A 21,926-nucleotide genomic window follows, 5' to 3' on the forward strand; every position below is an offset into this window, starting at 1 on the left:
ATGTCACAATTTGGTAAATCGAGCACAGCACTGCGTCAACATAAATAGTGGCCACTCCCAGAACCTTCTGTGACGTTCATTAATGAGGGTCAATTCTGCATCAGTCTTACTGTAAATATTTTGTGGGCCAGTTTTAGTTTGCGCACCTTGTACTATGAACATGCTTAAAACTTCAGTACAAAGGCCCTATGCAGGTTCTAATGCTGACAGTTTATTGGACAAACTGGCGAGCCTGGAAGAGGCAGTAAGATTAGATGTACGAAAATCAGATTAGGAAAGCTCTGCAAGTGAAATACCAGACCAACTGGAGGAAGAGGAAAGAGAATTAAAATGTTTTATATGCGGGAAATGGTTCTTCAAGGTGCCACATCTTCAGGGATAAATGAAAGGCAATATGCTTTTATGAAAACTGGGTGTTTATGAAATTCCTTTTCAATGTGGTTAACATTATACAGGGTGTCCCATTTTAATCTATACTGGCCGATATCCCTGGGGTGGCACAATTCTGCAAAAAAAGTCACTAGTAAAAGTTGTGATAATTAAGTAGCTGCGCAAAGATTGTATGCCAAAAGGTATCCCAATGTCCATCATCCCACGAAGGTTACAATTAGGACTCTGGTAAGATAAGCTGAAAGAGGGACCTCGAAAAGGCAGATACAAAAGACAGGTCCGAGAGAGGTGATTGTGGTGGGAGTTTGTGCTATCATCACTGAAGACCCACACCTTTCATCTCGTAGGATTTAGCGAATGCATGGCATGCCTCAATCAACTGTATCTCATGTTTTAAGATACTTTAAATTCCACCCATATCACGTACATATCACCCAAGCAACTGAGCCTGGGGATGCTGAGACATGCCTGGTATTTTGTCGATGAGCCAATATGCAAATACGTTGTGATCCCTTCTTCTTCGCACGCACTCTCTTGACAGACGAGGCAAACTTTGACAACAGAGGAGGAGTCAATCTTCGTAACACACACTACTGGGTGGTAGCAAATCCTCATTGGCAACAAGACCACCAAACACAGAGATGGTGGTCAATCAATCTCTGGGTGGGCATAGTTGGAGATTATGTGATAGGGTTGGGTTGGGTTGTTTGGGGAAGGAGACCAGACAGCGAGGTCATCGGTCTCCTCGGATTAGGGAAGGATGGGGAAGGAAGTCGGCCGTGCCCTTTGAAAGGAACCATCCCGGCATTTGCCTGGAGCGATTTAGGGAAATCATAGAAAACCTAAATCAGGATGGCCGGATGCGGGATTGAACCGTCGTCCTCCCGAATGCGAGTCCAGTGTCTAACCACTGTGCCACCTCGCTCCGTTTATGTGATAGGTCCTGTTTTTTGTGGCGAAATGTTGAACAGCTTGTGCTATCTTCATATTCACCAGAATCTGGTGTCTCCTTTACTAGAAAATATCCCCCTAGACATATGAGCGCATAGGTGGTTTCAAACATGATGGCACCCCTGCACATCAGGTCTTACCTGTCAGAAGGTGCCTTAACGCAACTTACCCGAATCGATGGATTGGTATCAGTAGTGCAAGTCATGAATTCCCATCAAGATTGACAGACTTGACACCATTGGACTACTTCCTATGGGGAGCTGTGAAGCAGAAGGTGTGCTCCCCCCCCCCCCCCCCCCCCCTATGATGCCAGAGGATATGAGAGAAAGGACTGTGGTGGCTTTCCGGGCAATCACCCATCAGACATTGACTGATGTCAAGACCAGTTTCCAACAGAGAGTGGAAATGTGCATTAGGCAAAATGGGCAGTTGACCAAGCATCTGAGATCCTAAATTTCCAGTGAGAGCCATGTTAATCAGCTCTTTTCAGGGTTAACAACGTGCGAAGTCCGCTGGGCAACCTCCACGTGGTGCACATTGGATTCCACTGATGCCGATGGTATTTGCTGTCAGGTTAACCCATACAGAAGAATTTCAAGGTCATTTCAAGTTCATGAAAATTTCACTAGTGGACAGAGTTCAGAAACCATACAAGATTTTCACTGAAAATTTTTCCTGATCTCTATCCGTTCTCAAGATACTGGCAACCTGGGAAAATTGCAATGAAGTGGCCGCTGGCAACAAACCATTGGTTTATCAAAAAAAAAAAAATATTCCTACAAATAATGCATTTTTTTCACGTGGAATACGAATATGGAATAACAAATAGGGATTACCATTTTTAAAAAATGAACCTGAACTTGACCTTGAAAATAGCATTCAAGGTCATTCAAGCTAACCACTCCATGACCCCCTTCGAATCTTACAACTTTTACTAGAGACTTTTTGTTGCAGAATTGTGCCACTTCAGAGATATTGGCCAGTATAGATTAAAATGGGACACCTTGTATAGGACAAACAACATGTACTGGACAGCAACTGTGTATTTAACACCAGCCACACACCCACATTCTACAGCCCAGCAAACCTGCAGTGTCTGCGATGTTGTCATAAACACTATTTGTGGGTGGTGCAGTGGTTAGCACAGTGATTAACGCAGCTACCTAGTAAGCAGAAAATCCAGGTTTTCAGTCCCAGTCCAGCACATTTTCACTTGTCACTATGTCCTGATGCAGATGACATCAATAATCCCCCCCCCTTTCCTTTCCCGAAATTATATATAATGTATCACAGTTGCAGATTCTGCATTGTGTCACAGATGCCACGCATTCATATAAAAGAAGTAAAGATGTGAGGGCAGATTGTGAGTCATGCTGGGATTGCTCAGTAGGCAAAGGACTTGTCCATGAAAGGCAAATATCCCAGTTTCAACTCCCAGTATGGTACAGAGTTTTAATCTGCCATGAAGTTTCAAATCAGCACACACTCACCTGCACAATGGAAATTCTTTCTGGAGTATGAAATTTGTTGTACTTTTTAACTTTTCACTTAAATGCAAAATGAAAATAAACACTAGTAATAACATGATTAAACATGGAAATCAGTACATAACAGCACTGGAAAAATTAGAAGTTTATGTGAACTATGTTATGTAAGTTTCATGTTTACAGTTTGTATAGCACATCATTTTCTGTTTTATTGAATAGTCTTGTGTGTCTAACTAAATGCTTTTGATAATTCCAGTGCACTGGAAAAGAGTGAAGAAGCTTGTGAAGACAGTACTGAATGCAGAAGAAATATAAGAATTAACATAGGTATGTACTAGAGGCATTCAATAAATAATGCAACACATTTTCTTTCTTGGCCACTTTCGGTTAAAAAAAAAAAAGTAGAATTTATTATGGAGAATCATAGAATATTCCCAGTTCAGCCCCTACAGTTTCATGAAGCTCTGGTAGGTGACTATGTTACATGTAGCCTTCAAAATGGCATCTGTAACGGAGGTGCCTTCCCAGCAGAGAACTGTCATTGAGTTTCTTTCGGCAGAAAACCAGAGCATCGCAGATATTAATAGGTGCTTGCAGAATGTCTACGGAGATCTAGCAGTAAACAAAAGCATGGTGACAAGAATGAAATTTTCACTCTGCAGCGAAATGTGTGCTAATATGCCAGGAAGTTTCAAAAACATGGTGAGTTTCCAGAATGAGATTTTCACTCTGCAGTGGAGTGTGCGCTGATATGAAACTTCCTGACAGATTAAAACTGTGTGCCGGACCGAGACTCAAACTCGAGACGTTTGCCTTTCGCGGGCTAGTGCTGTACCAACTGAGCTACCCAAGCACGACTCACGCCCCTACCTCACAGTTTTACTTCCGCCAGAACCTCGTCTCCTACCTTCCAAAATTTACAAAAGCTCTCCTGCAAACCTGCAGAACCAGCACTCGTGAAAGAAAGGATATTGCAGAGACATGGCTTAGCCACAGCCTGGGGGATGTTTCCAGAATGAGATTTTCACTCTACAGCGGAGTGTGCACTGATATGAAACTTCCTGGCAGATTAAAACTTTGTGCCGGGCCGAGACTCGAACTCAAGGCCTTTGCCTTTTGCGAGCAAGTGCTCTACAAACTAAGCTACCCAAGCACGACTCACGCCCCGACCTCACAGCTTTACTTCCACCAGTACCTCGTCTCCTTGCCCGCGAAAGGCAAAGGTCTCGAGTTCGAGTCTCGGTCCGGCACACAGTTTTAATCTGCCAGGAAGTTACGTGGTGAGTTGTTGGGCAAGGCATCTGTCATGATCGCAACCTGTATGGTCTCCCAAGTGGCGGTTCGCCGCAATTTTGGAACACGGATATTCTAATTCTAGGTGACCGACATATCGGAATTAAACACCTCGCTGCACAGCTGGCCATCTCTTTTTGGTAGTGCTGACACACGTGTCCACCAGTTGGGTGGCTGAAACATGTGTGCCTATTGGGTTCCTCACCTCTTGCTGAAGACCATAAAGAGCAATGCAGGATCATCTGTGGGGAATTTCTAATGTGTTACAAGGCTGATGTTTTTTTTGTTGAATATTGTCATGGATGATGAAACATGAGTTCATCACTTTGCACTGGAAACAAAATGGCAATCCATGGAGTGGCACCACATCACCACTCCTTCAAAGAAAAGTTCCAAAGCCGCACACTCAGCAAGTCAAGTCATGGTGACAGTCTTCTGGGACTTTCAAGGGGTTATTTTGTTTGATATCCTCCCTCATGGTGCAACGATCAACTTGGAAGTGTATTGTGCTACCCTCAGGAAACTGAAGATACAATAATTTCAGTGTGTTCATCGTCACAAAAATGCAAAGTTCACATTCTCTATGACAATGCAAGAACTCATAAAAGTCTGCGCACCGAAGAGTCCCTCACAAAACTTCGATGGACTTTCTTCTTCATCTACTCTTCAGGCTGGATCGCACACCTTCTGACTTCCATTTGACCCACTGAAGGATGCACTCCATGGGAAGCAGTACACGGATGAGAGGGCGCTGCTGATGCAGCAAGACATTGGCTCCGAAGTCAACCAGTAGATTGGTACCACAAAGGCATAACAGGCCTATCAGCAATGTGGTGTAAGAATGTCGCATCGAATGGAGATTGTGTTGAAAAATAGGGTTTTGTAGCTAACAGAGTGGGGAATAATATACTGTATTGGAATACTGAATAAAGCCAACCTGCTTTTGGGGGAAAAAGGTGTGTTGCATTACTTACTGAAAGCCCCTCGTGGCAATCCAGTGAGAGTACTTCTGTGCAATAAGTGCCTAAACTTGAATGCTAGCCAAAGAATAATGTAATAAATGGTACTGTATACATATTAACCAATACTTACATTTTTACTTGCGCCATTTTACACCTTATAACGTGTTACTCAGCTTATGCATTTACAAGTCCTTCTTAAAATGTGACAATACTTCATGATTCTCAACAGAAAGGAAATGAAGAACTTTATGGGCCAGGAAAGATAAGTAACATGCCATGGCTTACAGACTGTATGAAGGAAATTAGGGGCATGGGAGTAGGTTGCTGTGATTCACTGTTAAGACTCAAAAGTGGAAACATTATCCACAATCAAAGCAAAATAACATGACTGTGGAGGTGGTGGTGAGAGGGAGGAAGGAGGGGGGGGGGGCAGGGAGTGGAGGGGGATCTGAACTATAAAGAAGGGATAATATAGGATAAAAGATGCTAATGTATACAAATACCAGAAAAATATAAAGACTGAAGAATAAGAGGGAAAAATTTACTGCTGTAGAGATAATATTGAAGAACCAAGAGAATATTAGGTTACACAGAATGTTCTACAGTTCTGTACAGTATCTGCATATATTAAAAGTAAATACTCCAGATGTAATTACCTTTTGTATATCCATATTAAAGCTTTCTCATTCACATTTGGTGGCAGATTATGGACAGTTCTGTCAAAGTCAGTGAGAAAGGTGGGAGAGACAGCAAGAGAAGGCTGAAGCCAGTTAAGACCTTGAATGAATATCCAACAGTCTGGTTCTCCCTAAAAGAAAAGAGATATTACACTGAAATAAGCATTACAACAAACATGGCAAAAAAGTATGTTTTCTTTTATATCTATCTGCTACTATTATACCAATGCACAGTGAGATTTTACAAAGCACAACTCTGATACTAAAAATGGGAGTGTAACTGAAAGATGTGTTTTAAAATGAAGACTAAATGCTGAGAGAAGCTTAACAACAAATTACAAGACATGCATTATAATAATCTGATGGCATTCGCATATTTCTGAAAACTCCTACAAAACTTTAGTGGCCACTGCCAAAGAACTGATGTGTCTTTTCAAAAATTAAGCGAAATTGGAACATACATAAATATGAAATTATTTTGTAAAACACTTACAGCCACTCTATTGAAATTCAGAAACAATGCAGAAAACGCTGATCACATTAAAACTAGGGTGACCAAGTGTACACCACTTCCTACGATTTAACACTTTACTATTGTGCAACCTAATGAGAAAAGAACATATGCGTTCAGTATAAACTATTATACACATAACAGCTTCAGCTGAGGTAAGATCATATGCACATGGATTTAAAAAAAATATGAGAGAAGGTCAATGAACTTTCAGCAGCAGATTCATTATTTACATTTCCAAAAGGACAAGTCTCTATTTAATAGAGAAGTAGGATCAAAATTCAGTGACCCGAGAACCAACAGAGAGATCAGAAAAGTAGGATTAGCTGCCAAGTCGCATGTAAGTTAATAAAACACTGGGATAGAGCCCCATCAAGAACAAGTGAAGGAAGATAAGAGTGTCATGCCCACTTGATAATGAGGCTGAGAGATGGACAAGCAGCTCAGATTGGATGATAAAGTGGGCTATAAGCTTCTTCATTATCAAAGGAACAATTCTGGTATTCACGTATATTAGGAAAGTGAGATAAAATCTACAGCTGTATCTCTGGACAGAGATTGGAGCTCTGCTTCTCTTCAATGTGAGTCTTTGTGCCACCTCGCTTAATCGTAAGTAATATATATAGCCAAATAAAGAATGAAAAGAAAATTGTTCTTATAGCAGACATAACATTGTGCAAACCTGAACTATGAGGTGTAAACTTTAAATAAGTTTTGATACTGGAAGTATTTGGATAGTGTGACAAAATATAGTTTGCTATTAAAATAATGCTGAATTGTGAACTAGAGAGATAAAGTAGAAAATAGTAGAAAATACAAACTGTCAAACTTTGGTCAATTCTTGCCAGATAGCTGAATAATAATTGAAAGCCTTATATAAAGCAATAATACTAACTAGAAGTCAAATATTCAGTTGGAAAAGAAATATTAAACTTTTTGGAATTAACAATCTTTAGAACTCCTGCAGTTACAGTGCTGTACTGACTGCTCTAACAATAATAGAAAATTGTATTATTATACATGATTACATATTATGATGCCAACAACTATCAAAACTTCCTTGCTCACAGCTATTGTTCAGAATTTTGGACATGCCACAAAGCATATTTGTCTGCTTGACATTTTATGTCCTGTAGCTGGAGACATCCTCAAATGACACTGGTTGAGCCTCCAAAGTTCAATGCTTCGACATAATGAATAAAATCTATATTTCACATGCTCAGCTAGCCAAAACAGCTAAATATTTATTTGTAACTGTACAACAGTCATTGTGACATGACATTATTTAAACATTACTGTAGTCATCAAATTATATCAATACATATTTCAGAGATCATTTAGTGGTATAGGATAGAGTTGGTGCAGCTAATGCTTTTTGGCACTATAGCCTAAAACCTGTCTAATTAAAGTCCTTCCTCAATTCAATAGATTCTAATAATACATTTTTGAATATCAATGCCCTCTGCGATACTGCGTGAAGAGTTTGACAGAGCACTGAAAGACCTGAGTCGAAACCAAGTCCCAGGAGTAGACAACATTCCATCAGAACTACTGAAAGCCTTGGGAGAGCCAGTCATGACAAAACTCTACCATCTGGTGAGCAAGATATATGACACAGGTGAAATATCCTCAGACTTCAAGAAGAATGTAATAATTCCAATTCCAAAGAAAGCAGGTGTTGACAGATGTAAAAATTACCGAACTATCAGTTTAATAAGCCACGGCTACAAAATACTAACACAAATTCTTTACAGGCGAATGGAAAAACTGGTAGAAGCCGACCTCGGAGAAGATCAGTTTGGATTCCATAGAAATGTTGGAACACGTGAGGCAATACTGACCCTATGACTTATCTTAGAAGATAGATTAAGGAAAGGCAAACCTACATTTCTAGCAATTGTAAACTTAGAGAAAGATTTTGACTATGTTGACAGAAGTACTCTCTTTCAATTTCTGAAGGTGGGAGGGGTCAAATACAGGGAGCGAAAGGCTATTTACAATTTGTACAGAAACCATGTGGAAGTTATAAGAGTCGAGGGGTGTGAAAGGGAAGCAGAGGTTGGGAAGGGAGTGAGACAGGTTTGTAGCCTATCCCCGATGTTATTCAATCTGTATATTGAGCAAGCAGTAAAGGAAACAAAAGAAAAATTCAGAGTAGTAATTAAAATCCATGGAGTAGAAATAAAAACTTTGAGGTTTGTCGATGACATTGCAATTCTGTCAGAGACAGAAAAGGACCTGGAAGAACAGCTGAATGGAATGGACAGTGTCTTGAAAGGAGGATATAACATGAACATCAACAAAAGCAAAACGAGGATAATGGAATGTAGACAAATTAAATCGGGCGATGCTGAGGGTATTAGATTAGGAAATGAGACTCTTAAAGTGGTAAATGGGTTTTGCTATTTGGGGAGCAAAATAACTGATGATGGTCGAAGTAGAGAGGATATAAAATGTAGACTGGCATTGGCAAGGAAAGCATTTCTGAAGAAGAGAAATTTGTTAACATTGAGTACAGATTTAAGTGTCAGGAAGTCGTTTCTGAAAGTATTTGTATGGAACGTACCCATGTATTGAAGTGAAACGTGGATGATAAATAGTTTAGACAAAAAGAGAATAGAAGCTTTCGAAATGTCGTGCTATAGAAGAATGCTGTAGATTAGATGAGTAGATCACATAACTAACGAGGAGGTATTGACTAGAATTGGAGAGAAGAGAAATTTGCGGCACAACTTGACTAGAAGAAGGGATTGGTTGGTCGGACAGATTCTGAGTCATCAGAGGATCACAAATTTAGCATTGGAGGGTAGCGCGGAGGGTAAAAATCGTAGAGGGAGACCAAGAGATGAATACACTAAAAAGGATGTAGGTTGCAGTAGGTACTGGGAGATGATGAAGCTTGCACAGGATAGAGTATCATGGAGATGTGCATCAAACCAGTCTCTGGACTGAAGACCACAACAACAACGATGTTGGAGAATCAGCAAGCTGTTTCTATAGCAATTGACAATGTCTTCAGCGGCAAGAGATGAAACATAAGGCACAAAATATGGTTTAGTAGGCCAACCAGACATGCAAATGGATGATGCAGACAAGTCAATATGTGTAACTCTGCACACATATGGTGAGGGCGTCGGCAGCAGGAATTGGCCATTATTGCAGGCCAGTCACATGAGCATCTGCAGCAGGCCAAGCAACAATGATTGTTTACTGTATGCTTAGAGTGACAGATCATGAACATGTGATTTCCAGCACCTCTTGCCTATATGAAACTCTAATTAAGATACCTGTTATCTGGCTACATCATGCTTTGATTTTATTCCTCTGTTTTGGAGTGATCATTGAATAATTTCTGGTGAATATTTTGCCATGAACTGCTTCCGCTTGGTTCATGGAAATTTTGACTATGTTGTATTTTGACAGAAGTTATTGATGTTTCATAAATATTGTGGTCTGAAGTGAAGGCTACTACACTAGCAATGAGGTGGACACAATTTGTCTTCGCCAAGTGCTACTATGTACACCAGATTTCTCGAACCTTGGCAGCAACAGATAAGCCAGCAACAACAATGGATAAAACTGTAACTAGAGAAGAAGCAACAGTGTCAGGAATTACTCAAACACACATCTAATTCAACACACAAGTAATCACAGATGCTGCCAATTGTCCTGGCATTTCAGCCACTTAATGAGGCTCAAAAACACTGGGAAGTATACCAAAATTGACTTGCACTGTTTTCTGAGGTGAATGAAATTAAAATTCTGGTTTGTCAATGCGTGTTTTTGCTGTCTACAAATCCTCAGTTATATTCCTTGGTTCAAAAGCTAGTCCTGTTGTAGAGACTGTCAGAGTTACTGTTGCCGGCCATATTCTCTCTCTGTCTGAGAATTTTTGCAAAAAACAAACAATGAAACTCCAGGTTGGAATATCAACAATATAACTAAAATGATAGATTGCTACTCATTGTAAAGATGATGTGTTCAATTGCAGACAGGCATAACAAAAAGACAGTTACACATTTAGCCTTAGGCCAAAGCCTTCTTCAGAAAATGAACCAACCTCCCCCCTCCCCCCCCCACACACATACTTATTCATTTACACAAGCAAGCATTCCTCACACACATGGGACTGCCATCTCTGGCAGCTTGGACCAGACTGTTGGTCTGAATATGTGTGTGTGTGTGTGTGTGTGTGTGTGTGTGTGTGTGTGTGTGTGTGTCTTTTCTGAAGAGAAGGCTTTGGCCACAAAAGTTGAATGTGTAACATTCTTTTTGTTTTGCCATTCTGCAACTCAATGTGTCATTTTTACAGTGAGCAGCAATCTGTCCTTTTCCTTATAATGTGGTAGCAGGAAGGCTAGAGTTCATCAACATGAAGCAAACACTTGCCCGCGAAAGGCAAAGGTCCCGAGTTCGAGTCTCGGTCGGGCACACAGTTTTAATCTGCCAGGAAGTTTCAAACACTGTAAGTTACACAGTTTGCATTGCAGATTGCAGGGGTTGAGTCGAAAATGTAAATTAACATTGAGTGTGGTAAATCATACATGGAAAGTTAATTCATGATGTAGCTATTCATTTAGCTGTCTATGAGAGACAGCCCTTCTTTAGATTGTGCACGTTCACTGCTCCTTTTAAATGTACAATCAATGCCACCTGCACATGGTGAGCAGCAATCTATCTTAATTCATACTGTTGTTCTGGTAATGCAATGAAGATTCTTGTAAACTATTTTCTTCAGTGACCAGTAACTGAATTTTAATTCCTTTTCTAACTTTCTCCTGTATCCTTTATAACCCTATTTTGTTCCCTTTTCAGCTAATGCTTCTCTTTCATCTGTCTCTTTTCTCCAAAGGTTTCTTTTATTTTCCTGTATGCAGTAACTATCTTTCTCAGTGTCACATATGCTTTGCATTTTTTCTCTAACTATTCCTGTTTTGCCATTTTGCAGTTACAGTAAGTCCTTGTTTTTTAACATCTGTATTACATTTTGCTTGCTTTGTTTTAGTATTTTCTCTTTTTATCAATTAAATTTAATCTCTCATGTTTTAAACATAGGTTTTTATAAAGTTATGTCTAACTACTTCAAATCCTGCTTTTTCTGGGTTAAGTGTTGAGCACTGTACAGAACACAAAATGAAAGTATCTGGGTTTCATGAAAGCAAGGTAGCACTGAATAGGTCACACACATTCACTTGAAGATAGGACACGTAACAAATCATGTTTGCTTCTTCAATATTATAGATAAGGTAAACACACAATCACAGGGTTCATAGGCATGGCACTACATTTCTAAAACATGTGAATAAACAGAAATTTAAAGTAAAATAGTACAGGATTGGAGAGGGGGAAAATCTTTGAGGTTGTATTATCAAGACTGCAGACATTTCAGAAGCCATTGTCTTGGATGCAAGTTACAATTTTCAAATGGAAAGGGGCTCATGTTACATACCAAATGGATAAAGGATAACATGAAAAGAATGATGGTTTCTTTCATTTGGACATGACTTACTTCATTCTCAAGTTATGACTGATGTTTCTTTCTTACAGTTGAGGTGAAAGCTGATGATGTTCACACAAGTTGTCGTGGTATCAAGAGATATGAGTATCCATGTCATGGCAAAGGATTTCAACCAATGGTACCCAGACTTACCATCCATTAACGACAGTGAAGTAGTGAAAATTTTAATGAAATTCTGTGGAAATAGCTCTGTCACCAACAAACCATAAGCTAAATGATCCAAAACAGTTATGGATAAAGCAACATTAGCAACTTTTCTCACATAATTCCGTAGTGTTCAGGGGACGGTGTAGTACTCATTGCTTCACACTGGAAACTGGTGTCAGTCACACAATAATGAGAATTTTGGCTGCACACAAATAGCAGTCATCATTTAAATTGCAAATGTTACAGCATCTACGGACAACCCACATTGTCAGGTTAAATTTGCAAATTAGTTGGCACGCAAACAAACTAAAACTGTCATTTCCCCCGTCACACGATTTTAGTAGGGATTAAATTAATTGTCATGTGAATGAAAAGGTGAATACAAGCAGAATCAATGATAATGGTCAGATGTCAACTTTCACTGGTTGGAACCGTAGAACATACCTGAAGCACTGAAAGTGACCATTTGGGGTGGAATATGGAGGTCTCATATTTTCAGTCTTTCTTCTCTCTCGATACACTAACATCAGCACATTAGCTGAAGTTGTTAGACGAAGTTGGAATCCCATTGCTGATGTCAGATGATGGGACATTACCAACTTACTTTCAGAATGACTGTGTCCCACCTCATTACGGGCTAGCTGTTCTGGTATACCTGGATATCAGTTTCCTCGGATGTGGATTAGTTGCAGAGGTCCAGTGGAGGGGCCACCACATTCCCAGGACTTAAATCCATTATGTTTCTACCTGTGTAGTCATGTGAAGGCAATTATTGGGCATGTGGTGAAGATCACTGGCATTGCTCACCTCAGGAGGCACACTGATGCTTTTACTCTCATTCTGGTGCACATGTTGGTCAAAGTAGATGAGGAATGGGTGAAAAATGGATAACAACCACCTCACAATGTTCTGGACAACATGCTCATCACTTCCTACAACCTTTGTGTGTTACCATAATCAACATTTGCATTGATCTGTATAATCACACACATGAGGTATATTTATAACAAATAATGAATGTCACTGCATAAACAAAAATAAATTGACTAAACATTAATATCTAGGTTTCTAATCCATTCCATCACTGTGCATTGACATTCATAAAATGATTCCAAGTGCTTCTATAATTTTCAGTGTGATAGGGTCTGCAGCTGCAATGAATTTTTTGAAAGATTTCATGATGCCTTCAGCTGCCATTCTCTTTATTTAAAGTAAAATTGTACAATTTTGGCCTTAACCAACGACAACAGACATAATTATCGACAACCAGTCAAGCCACCTGAGAGTGCACAAGCTTGCACATTTTCATTCTATGTTAATATAATAGAGGGAAACATTCCACGTGGGAAAAATATATCTAAAAACAAAGATGATGTGACTTACCGAACGAAAGCGCTGGCAGGTCGATAGACACACAAACAAACACAAACACACACACAAAATTCAAGCTTTCGCAACAAACTGTTGCCTCATCAGGAAAGAGGGAAGGAGAGGGAAAGACGAAAGGATGTGGGTTTTAAGGGAGAGGGTAAGGAGTCATTCCAATCCCGGGAGCGGAAAGACTTACCTTAGGGGGAAAAAAGGACGGGTATATATATACACACACACACACACACACACACACACACACACACACACATATACAGACACAAGCAGACATCTCACAAGCAGACATATTTAAAGACTATGACTTTAAATATGTCTGCTTGTGAGATGTCTGCTTGTGTCTGTATATGTGTGGATGGATATGTGTGTGTGTGTGAGTGTATACCCGTCCTTTTTTCCTCCTAAGGTAAGTCTTTCCGCTCCCGGGATTGGAATGACTCCTTACCCTCTCCCTTAAAACCCACATCCTTTCGTCTTTCCCTCTCCTTCCCTCTTTCCTGATGAGGCAACAGTTTGTTGTGAAAGCTTGAATTTTGTGTGTGTGTTTGTGTTTGTTTGTGTGTCTATCAACCTGCCAGCGCTTTCGTTCGGTAAGTCACATCATCTTTGTTTTTAGATTCATTCTATGTTACATAGACTAAACAACTTACCACTGAAAAAAGAAAAAAATTGAGAAAGAACTAGATCTCTGAAATGTAGCTATAGGCAACAGTTATCCCAAAAATTTAGTAGACACTTTATTCAAACAGAAAATCAAGCAAACACATGCGAATCCCATAGATTAAATAACTTTAACCAGAGACATAAACGAACTACAGAAAAATAAAGTTCTTATATGGAATTATTTTCGACAAAATTACTCAATGTTTCAAGAACACAAAATTATACAGCAATTAAAGAACCACTAACAATCTAAAACGATTATTGAGACACATACCATGTAAATTACAGCCATTTTTGCAATCAGGAATCTACAAAATTAACTGTGAAGAATGTCCAAACTTTTCTACTGGACAAACAGGAAGGAAAGATAGTACATGATTTAAAGAATACACGACATTAAGTGACAATAACCCATCCAAATTTGCTGCACACTTAAAGGACACCAACCACAAAATACCTAATATAGATGGAACACTTCAAATATTACATAAGTTACAGAAAGGAAAAGTCATGGATGTAATGGAAGAAATCGAAATTTTACATCCGCCTAAAAGATCAGTCAGACAGAGTTTCAAATGAGCAAAAAGACCTGAAAAATGGGAAATTCCTAGATAACTTTCTACCAGTTCTACGATGAAGCATTACAGAACCACAGAATGTAAAATTATCGTTACACTCATTAATAAATATGACTGTAATGTGAAACACCACACAACCATAAAGCAGTTTTCACTCAACTCTGACAGTTTTCAGTACTGTTTCATTAGAACATTGTGATACATTTCATATATAACATCTGTGTACCAACTATTCAAAAATGATGTGCTCCCATAATAAAACAACAAATATTTACATGTTATTTTAAAGAAATTACATAAGTCATATTTACACCAATGATGAACGATAATTAAACGTAATTACAAAGAAAATCATATGCAAGTTAACTAACAAATTTCTGTAAAATAATTGTAATATTCCTGGTGTTATGTACGTGGAAAAATGGGCCTTATATATAAGAGCTTTGCAACAACTGCTCGAAAGTAACATGCTCCTAAAATAGCGTGAAACATTTCAGATTTATTTTATGAGCATAACATGGAGCCATTGGAGCAATGACATACATGGCATAATTCACAACTAAAAAATCATCTACAAAGTAAGTTATAATGTGCCTAGTACATCTACAGATATGACATAAAAATCACAAGTGTCACTAACGTATTCAATGTATAATGCTTTCATTTTAGATACTTGAAAATGGCCTAAGGCCGAAATTGTACAACCATACGTGAAATAAAGAGAATGGCAGCTGAAGGATCATGAAATCTTAAAGATTCCAAGTGCCCTTATAGCACAGTAGGACAAACTCCTCTCTTATATGTCTGACAGATTGTTTCAGTGCACAGTCACAACTCTAAGACTCCACAATACATCCACTTATAGAGTGAGCTAGAGAGCCGACCACATCCAGTGAGGATTCTATTTAATTTGACCCGCAGTTTCCCATCAAGTTCAACACCTACAATACTCGTATCACGATTATATTTTCAAACCATTTCCATTCTTGGTAATTTCCGATGTGTTGTCAGTTCTCGCTCCAAGAGACCTATTACTTTGGTGCTACTTGTAGCTAGCAGTTTAGTGTAGAGAGTGGAGGGGTCTCAGGCAAAGCCTGTTTCTTCACAAGACAGGTATGTCGCGATTAACGGGTAGTTTCTTATTCTCTTATCTACTGTGGTAACCTCTAAGCAGGGTCTCAATTTTGCAAATATATATATATCTCTCTCTCTCTCTTTCTCTCTCTCTGTGTGTGTGTGTGTGTGGGGGGGGGGGGGGCATCGTGTTGTTGAGCTGTACATCCTTAATGCCAGTATGAAAGCTATTACCTGACCCTGAAGGACAATACTCTGTGGCCGTAAAAACCTGTGAAAAAGCTGATAGAATCCAAGTCTCCATTGAAGCTACCCAGGTTGTGCCCCAGATTGTGAACAATGTTGTTGCTAGTTTTATAAATTTTGACATAACCCGAGAATGAATACCTCTATGATCAAATAAAGACACCTTTCCTTCTCTTGTGTAATTCCATATATGACTAATGTGTCACATGAACCACTTTCCATTTTAAAGTTACCAGTTGCAACCAACTGTTGGTAACATAGCCTCATATGAAACACCCCCTAGATTTGGAAAATTCTAGAGTTTCATACATCTGTAAGTATGGTTTGTATGCTGCGCAAAATTCACTGAAGAATCTCTCTTACTTACGAAGAAAAGTGTACCTTTAGCAACAAATGCAGCCAATAGTAAGTGCAAAAATGATGACATTTCACATGTAAAAAAAATTATTTTATTATGTTTTTGGACTTCCACTGGTATGAGTGTGAATCCTGAATCCTTCCGGGTCATGCTGATAAAGTTTTATGGATTTATTTGTAAAAGAATAGACAGTGGGAATTAAAATTTCCTGTGGTGCCTCTACTGCTCCAAGTCAGCCCGTTTGACATTCTACCCCCCCCCCCCCCCCCCCCCAACTTGCATACCTTGTTCAGCTAGTTCCCTATAAAGAAATTTTATGACAAAGAAATGCTTAGCTGTAGCCTTTGTATCACTTCCAGGATGAATCTCTCACCCCATGGCAGTGGAAGCATTTGAACAAATCTAACTAATATTTTAAAATGGTGTGCTGAACCAGAGTGCAAATGCAGAATTTTTGGACGAATTCTATATCACTGCTTGAGGCATAGTCCGACACAATGTCCTTCTGTCATATCTTTCTGATAAGTGTGTTAGTCTAGTGGAGTATGCAGGAGAGCCTTTGTGGAGTGTGGAAAAGTAGACAACAGCGTGTAAGGATATGATAGCACAAAAATGTGTTGTGGATAAGATATAATAAAAACTTGTAGCACTCTATGTACATAAAATGCTAAGGGCAGGGAAGAGAGTGTAAGAAGTCAGTGTTCTGACACAGAATAGGGTGAACACAACTTCAAAGTAACAATGGCTTGTACAACAGTGTCTGTAGCATGTTAGAACTGTTTGTCCACATTGTTCAAAACTACAAAAGCAGACCAGAGAATAAAGCAGAACCTCTTGAATATGAATACAAACTTAAGTATGAATAGAATACAAAAGAATAGAACAGAACAGAACAGAATTGCACTATCTCTTAACACACAATTTCAAGTCACTGACTTTACATTTAGCAGACTCATCGAAACACAAAAATTGGTTTCCAGTTTTTATTAAGATATCATTAATGTAACATACTGTACTGGATACATAATTGATCTACAAATGATGACCTTTTAAAAAATAACGGACTTTAATCCCAAGAATGTGTTTTCTCTTGCTCAAATTTTCAGGTAATCCTTCATGAACTCTTGAACTGAATAATCACATTTCTACACAAGGCTTTCACAGAAGCATTTTTCAGTGATTGTAAGCTAATACTGGGCAATTCTTTTCCATTTACTTAGTATTATTTTCATACCCACATACTGCAGAATTTGAGAGTAAAGTTTTAAATGCTGGTTGGGCAGTATATACTTATTTTAATTCTTGGTGCAGTAATCATGTTGCAATTGATTTGCTAGAAATAAATCAGGGCAACTATGTATGAAGTCAGTCAGTTCATAAATGTATAGTGAGGGAAAACTTAATATAATGAGATTTATTAGAAGTGTGCAACCTTATTTTCTTTGTTTTACATAGTGCAACTGCTGCAAGCTCTGCTGCATTCAGTATGGTGTAGTGATTAGTGCCCTTGGCCAGTGTGCATGTCACTTGTTCAAACTGTAACACCAGCAATTATTTCTTATTTTATATTTATTGTTGCTCAAAGTTTGTTGAAATATCTTACGTTTGTGATGTTTGTATCCCTGGAATATTTGATGGTTGTACAAATACTAGTATTCTGGAATATTCAATGCTAGTATAAATAACTGTACTCTCCATCAAGAACATCAGTTCTGTTCTGGCTATATGTTGGTGTCAATAATAAATGTGCTTTCAGTTCTACGTGTTACACTTCACTGATGACCCTGGCTTTGGATCTGGACTTGCTTGTAGTTTCAAAATACACTGCTTGCCAGGTTCTTCAAAAACACTTCACAATTGTTGGAAATCTGTCAAAGGTATTGCAGAAATATCTTGGTCCTCAGGTAACTGTGTTACCATTTTATCCATTTTGCAGGAATTGCTGTACTCGCTACAACAAGAAATTTAGTGACAACCCACTTGAACAATCATGGTAATTGGAATGTAAAACTAAAGAAGAGAGTGAAAATGTTTATATTCCTGCATGTGAAGTAGTGGATGCATTTAATGTTAGCATTTCTGTTGTAGCCTCTAGTATATTCCGCCTTAAATGCCCAGACATGATAAGAAGCACAAGAAGAAAATGGTATTTACAAAGAAAAGTGGAAGAACTTGAAACAAGTTTTACACAAGCAACATCTTCAAAACTTTATGACATGTATAATGTAGACGCACTTGGTGCAGAACCTGAAGATAGTTTCATGTGCACCCAATGTGATTTGTGGTATCAAAACCTGAATGCTGCTATCTCAGCACCACCCACACTGAGAAGGTACAATTACTGAAACTGATACCAGCTAGCTATTCCAAGCAGCAGATACAGAAATACAAACCCATTGCCTCACATTATTTAATTTCAAAAGCTCATAAAATAAAGAATGGAAAAGGTATTTGGGCAAGCCTGATGCCTACTGTAGGCACCCACTTCAAGATGATACGACTTAATGTTACTCTGGAATATTAACTAAGTGCTGACAAAGATTGTAGCAGGAAAAGTCCTAATCAGGCTGAACTTATCTCTGTTAGTGAAAGTGATGAAAAAGTTAAATAGGTAAAAAGATATACGATAAGATCAGTAAGTGAAGCATACTTCCTAATGAAAAACAAGAAGAACGCAAATTTAAAAACTGGTCTCACCAAATTCTACTCCTGCATCTGCATTTACTGCACTAGTTTGAAACTTGTATGTTTCACTACAAATAGTGTCACAGAGAAGAAGCACAGAAACGGACCTGATGCTTTTGTGCATATGTCAAGAGCTGTGAGACAAATATTGAGTGTGCACTGTGTCCTGACACTGAAGCACTACACCTTCAGGATACTGACAGTGTCATAACTTATGCATTGTGACATGGAGGAGAGTTGGTGAAGAATAGAGTGGAGCTACGGAATTTTGGTTAGATTTTGGGTCATGAAAGGAGTAACCCATCGTTTTATCCACAAGATTCAGAGACAGCCCGTAGCAGATGTAAAATTACCCATATCCCAGAATACTGACACACTGGTCCTTCATTCTGACTTTGATGAGGCCTGGTCTGTTGCTTTGCTGAACGAAGTTGCTCACTTCCTTGGAGCATTACATTGTTTTGCTATTGTCAGAGAAGATCTCATTCGTGACAGTGGACGTGCATACTGTGCTGTCGGCACAATAACTGATGGCATAGCATCTAGAGGTGATACATTTCCTAAATATGCGTATGATGGTGGAGTGTCTCACTTTAAAAACTTATTTCAGCTTTATGAGGTTGAAAAATACTGTACAGGAATTAAGGCAAAAAATGGACATTTTTGGCAACAGGTCATGCAAAAAGCGCAAGTGATGGGAGCAGGAGGTTCCTGTAAACATCTTGCAACAAGTTATAATCTCCAGCATGAAGCTGTTAATGCTTTAAGACATTCTATTGGATTTGTGCAGACCATATCAAAATTATTACAAAACATGAAACTCTTATTTCTAAATGATAGTACATTAGGGCAATTCCATTTAAAAAAAGAGACAAGAGAGTTCTGCTATGAAGCTGCTGGCTTGCATCCGAGGGCATGTTGATAGACACACAATATTCAAGCTTTCGCAACCAACGGTTGCTTCATCATGAAAGAGGGAAGGAGAGGGAAAGACGAAAGGATGTGGGTTTTAAGGGAGAGGGTAAGGAGTCATTCCAATCCCAGGAGCAGAAAGACTTACCTTAGGGGGAAAAAAGGACAGGTATACACTCGCGCGCACACACACACACACACACACACACACACACACACACACACACACACATTCGTACGTACACAGACACAAGCAGACATTTGTACACACACACACACACACACACACACACACATATCCGTACATACACAGACACAAGCAGACATTTGTAAAGGCAAAGAGTTTGGGCAGAGATGTCAGTCGAGGCAGAAGTACAGAGGCAAAGATGATGTTGAATGACAGGTGAGGTATGAGCGGCGGCAACTTGAAATTAGCGGAGGTTGAGGCCTGGTGGGTAACAGGAAGAGATGATATACTGAAGGGCAAGGCACAAAATTCAGCCTGTTATTGTGTGTAAAATGCAGAGACTTCAGTATGTACTTTGGAGGACTGTTGTGGGCAACTTCATTTCTTGTGTGTAAAACAATCAGTGGTGGGTGAGATAAATAATTAGGGTCTCTCATAAGCTGCATGTTGTAACCATCTTCTTTATGACACCTTATACGTCCTGATGCTTCAGAAGATTCAAGTGGCACCCCAGAGACATTTTCACTGGTGGCTCAGAAGTCTGATACGAGAGCCGACTTGGTTCCCACAAGTGAGGCAAATACTAGTCACTCCAGCAGGAAGGTTAGTCATAAGCTCATGTCTACGCGATCGTGTCACAGCTAAGTTGTTGAGCCATACTTGGTCAAGCATCTTGCTTCCATCAGCAGTCAGTTGCCTCCATTTGCTGTGATCATCAGCGAGTTGCTCCCACTTGTCACTGTCAATATTAAATGCACACGTATCTACATCTACATCTACATCTACATTTATACTCCGCAAGCCACCCAACGGTGTGTGGCAGAGGGCACTTTACATGCCACTGTCATTACCTCCCTTTTCTGTTCCAGTCGCGTATGGTTTGCGGGAAGAACGACTGTCGGAAAGCCTCTGTGCACGTTCGAATCTCTCTAATTTTACATTCGTGATCTCCTCGGGAGGTGTAAGCAGGGGGAACCTCATCCAGAAATGCACCCTCTCGAAACCTGGCGAGCAAGCTACACTGCGATGCAGAGCGCCTCTCTTGCAGAGTCTGCCACTTGAGTTTGCTAAACATCTCCGTAACGCTATCACGGTTACCAAATAACCCTGTGACGAAACGCGCCGCTCTTCTTTGGATCTTCTCTATCTCCTCTGTCAACCCGACCTGGTACGGATCCCACACTGATGAGCAATACTCAAGTATAGGTCGAACGAGTGTTTTGTAAGCCACCTCATTTGTTGATGGACTACATTTTCTAAGGACTCTCCCAATGAATCTCAACCTGGTACCCGCCTTACCAACAATTAATTTTATATGATCATTCCACTCCAAATCGTTCCGTACGCATACTCCCAGATATTTTACAGAAGTAACTGCTACCAGTGTTTGTTCCGCTATCATATAATTATACAATAAAGGATCCTTCTTTCTATGTATTCGCAATACATTACATTTGGCTATGTTAAGGGTCAGTTGCCACTCCCTGCACCAAGTGCCTATCCGCTGTAGATCTTCCTGCATTTCGCTACAATTTTCTAATGCTGCAACTTCTCTGTATACTACAGCATCATCCGCGAAAAGCCGCATGGAACTTTCGACACTATCTACTAGGTCATTTATATATATTGTGAAAAGCAATGGTCCCATAACACTCCCCTGTGGCACGCCAGAGGTTACTTTAACGTCTGTAGACGTCTCTCCATTGATAACAACATGCTGTGTTCTGTTTGCTAAAAACTCTTCAATCCAGCCACACAGCTGGTCTGATATTCCGTAGGCTCTTACTTTGTTTATCAGGCGACAGTGCGGAACTCTATCGAACGCCTTCCGGAAGTAAAGGAAAATAGCATCTACCTGGGAGCCTGTATCTAATATTATCTGGGTCTCATGAACAAATAAA

At 39.4% G+C, this 21,926-nt stretch overlaps 1 protein-coding gene across 2 annotated transcripts in view; it reads right to left on the bottom strand.

Moving 5' to 3' along the window:
• Positions 1-21,926, bottom strand: part of LOC126236326 (run domain Beclin-1-interacting and cysteine-rich domain-containing protein) — a 214,055-nt gene that overhangs the window by 142,347 nt on the left and 49,782 nt on the right. For both annotated transcript variants that reach the window (XM_049945543.1, XM_049945542.1), the window contains exon 3: positions 5,740-5,891. In XM_049945543.1, coding sequence (XP_049801500.1) covers positions 5,740-5,891 — 152 coding nt within the window. The remainder of the gene's footprint in view (positions 1-5,739; positions 5,892-21,926) is intronic.

This window comes from Schistocerca nitens, chromosome 2 (genome assembly GCF_023898315.1).
Source record: "Schistocerca nitens isolate TAMUIC-IGC-003100 chromosome 2, iqSchNite1.1, whole genome shotgun sequence".
NCBI classification, from domain to species: domain Eukaryota; kingdom Metazoa; phylum Arthropoda; class Insecta; order Orthoptera; family Acrididae; genus Schistocerca; species Schistocerca nitens.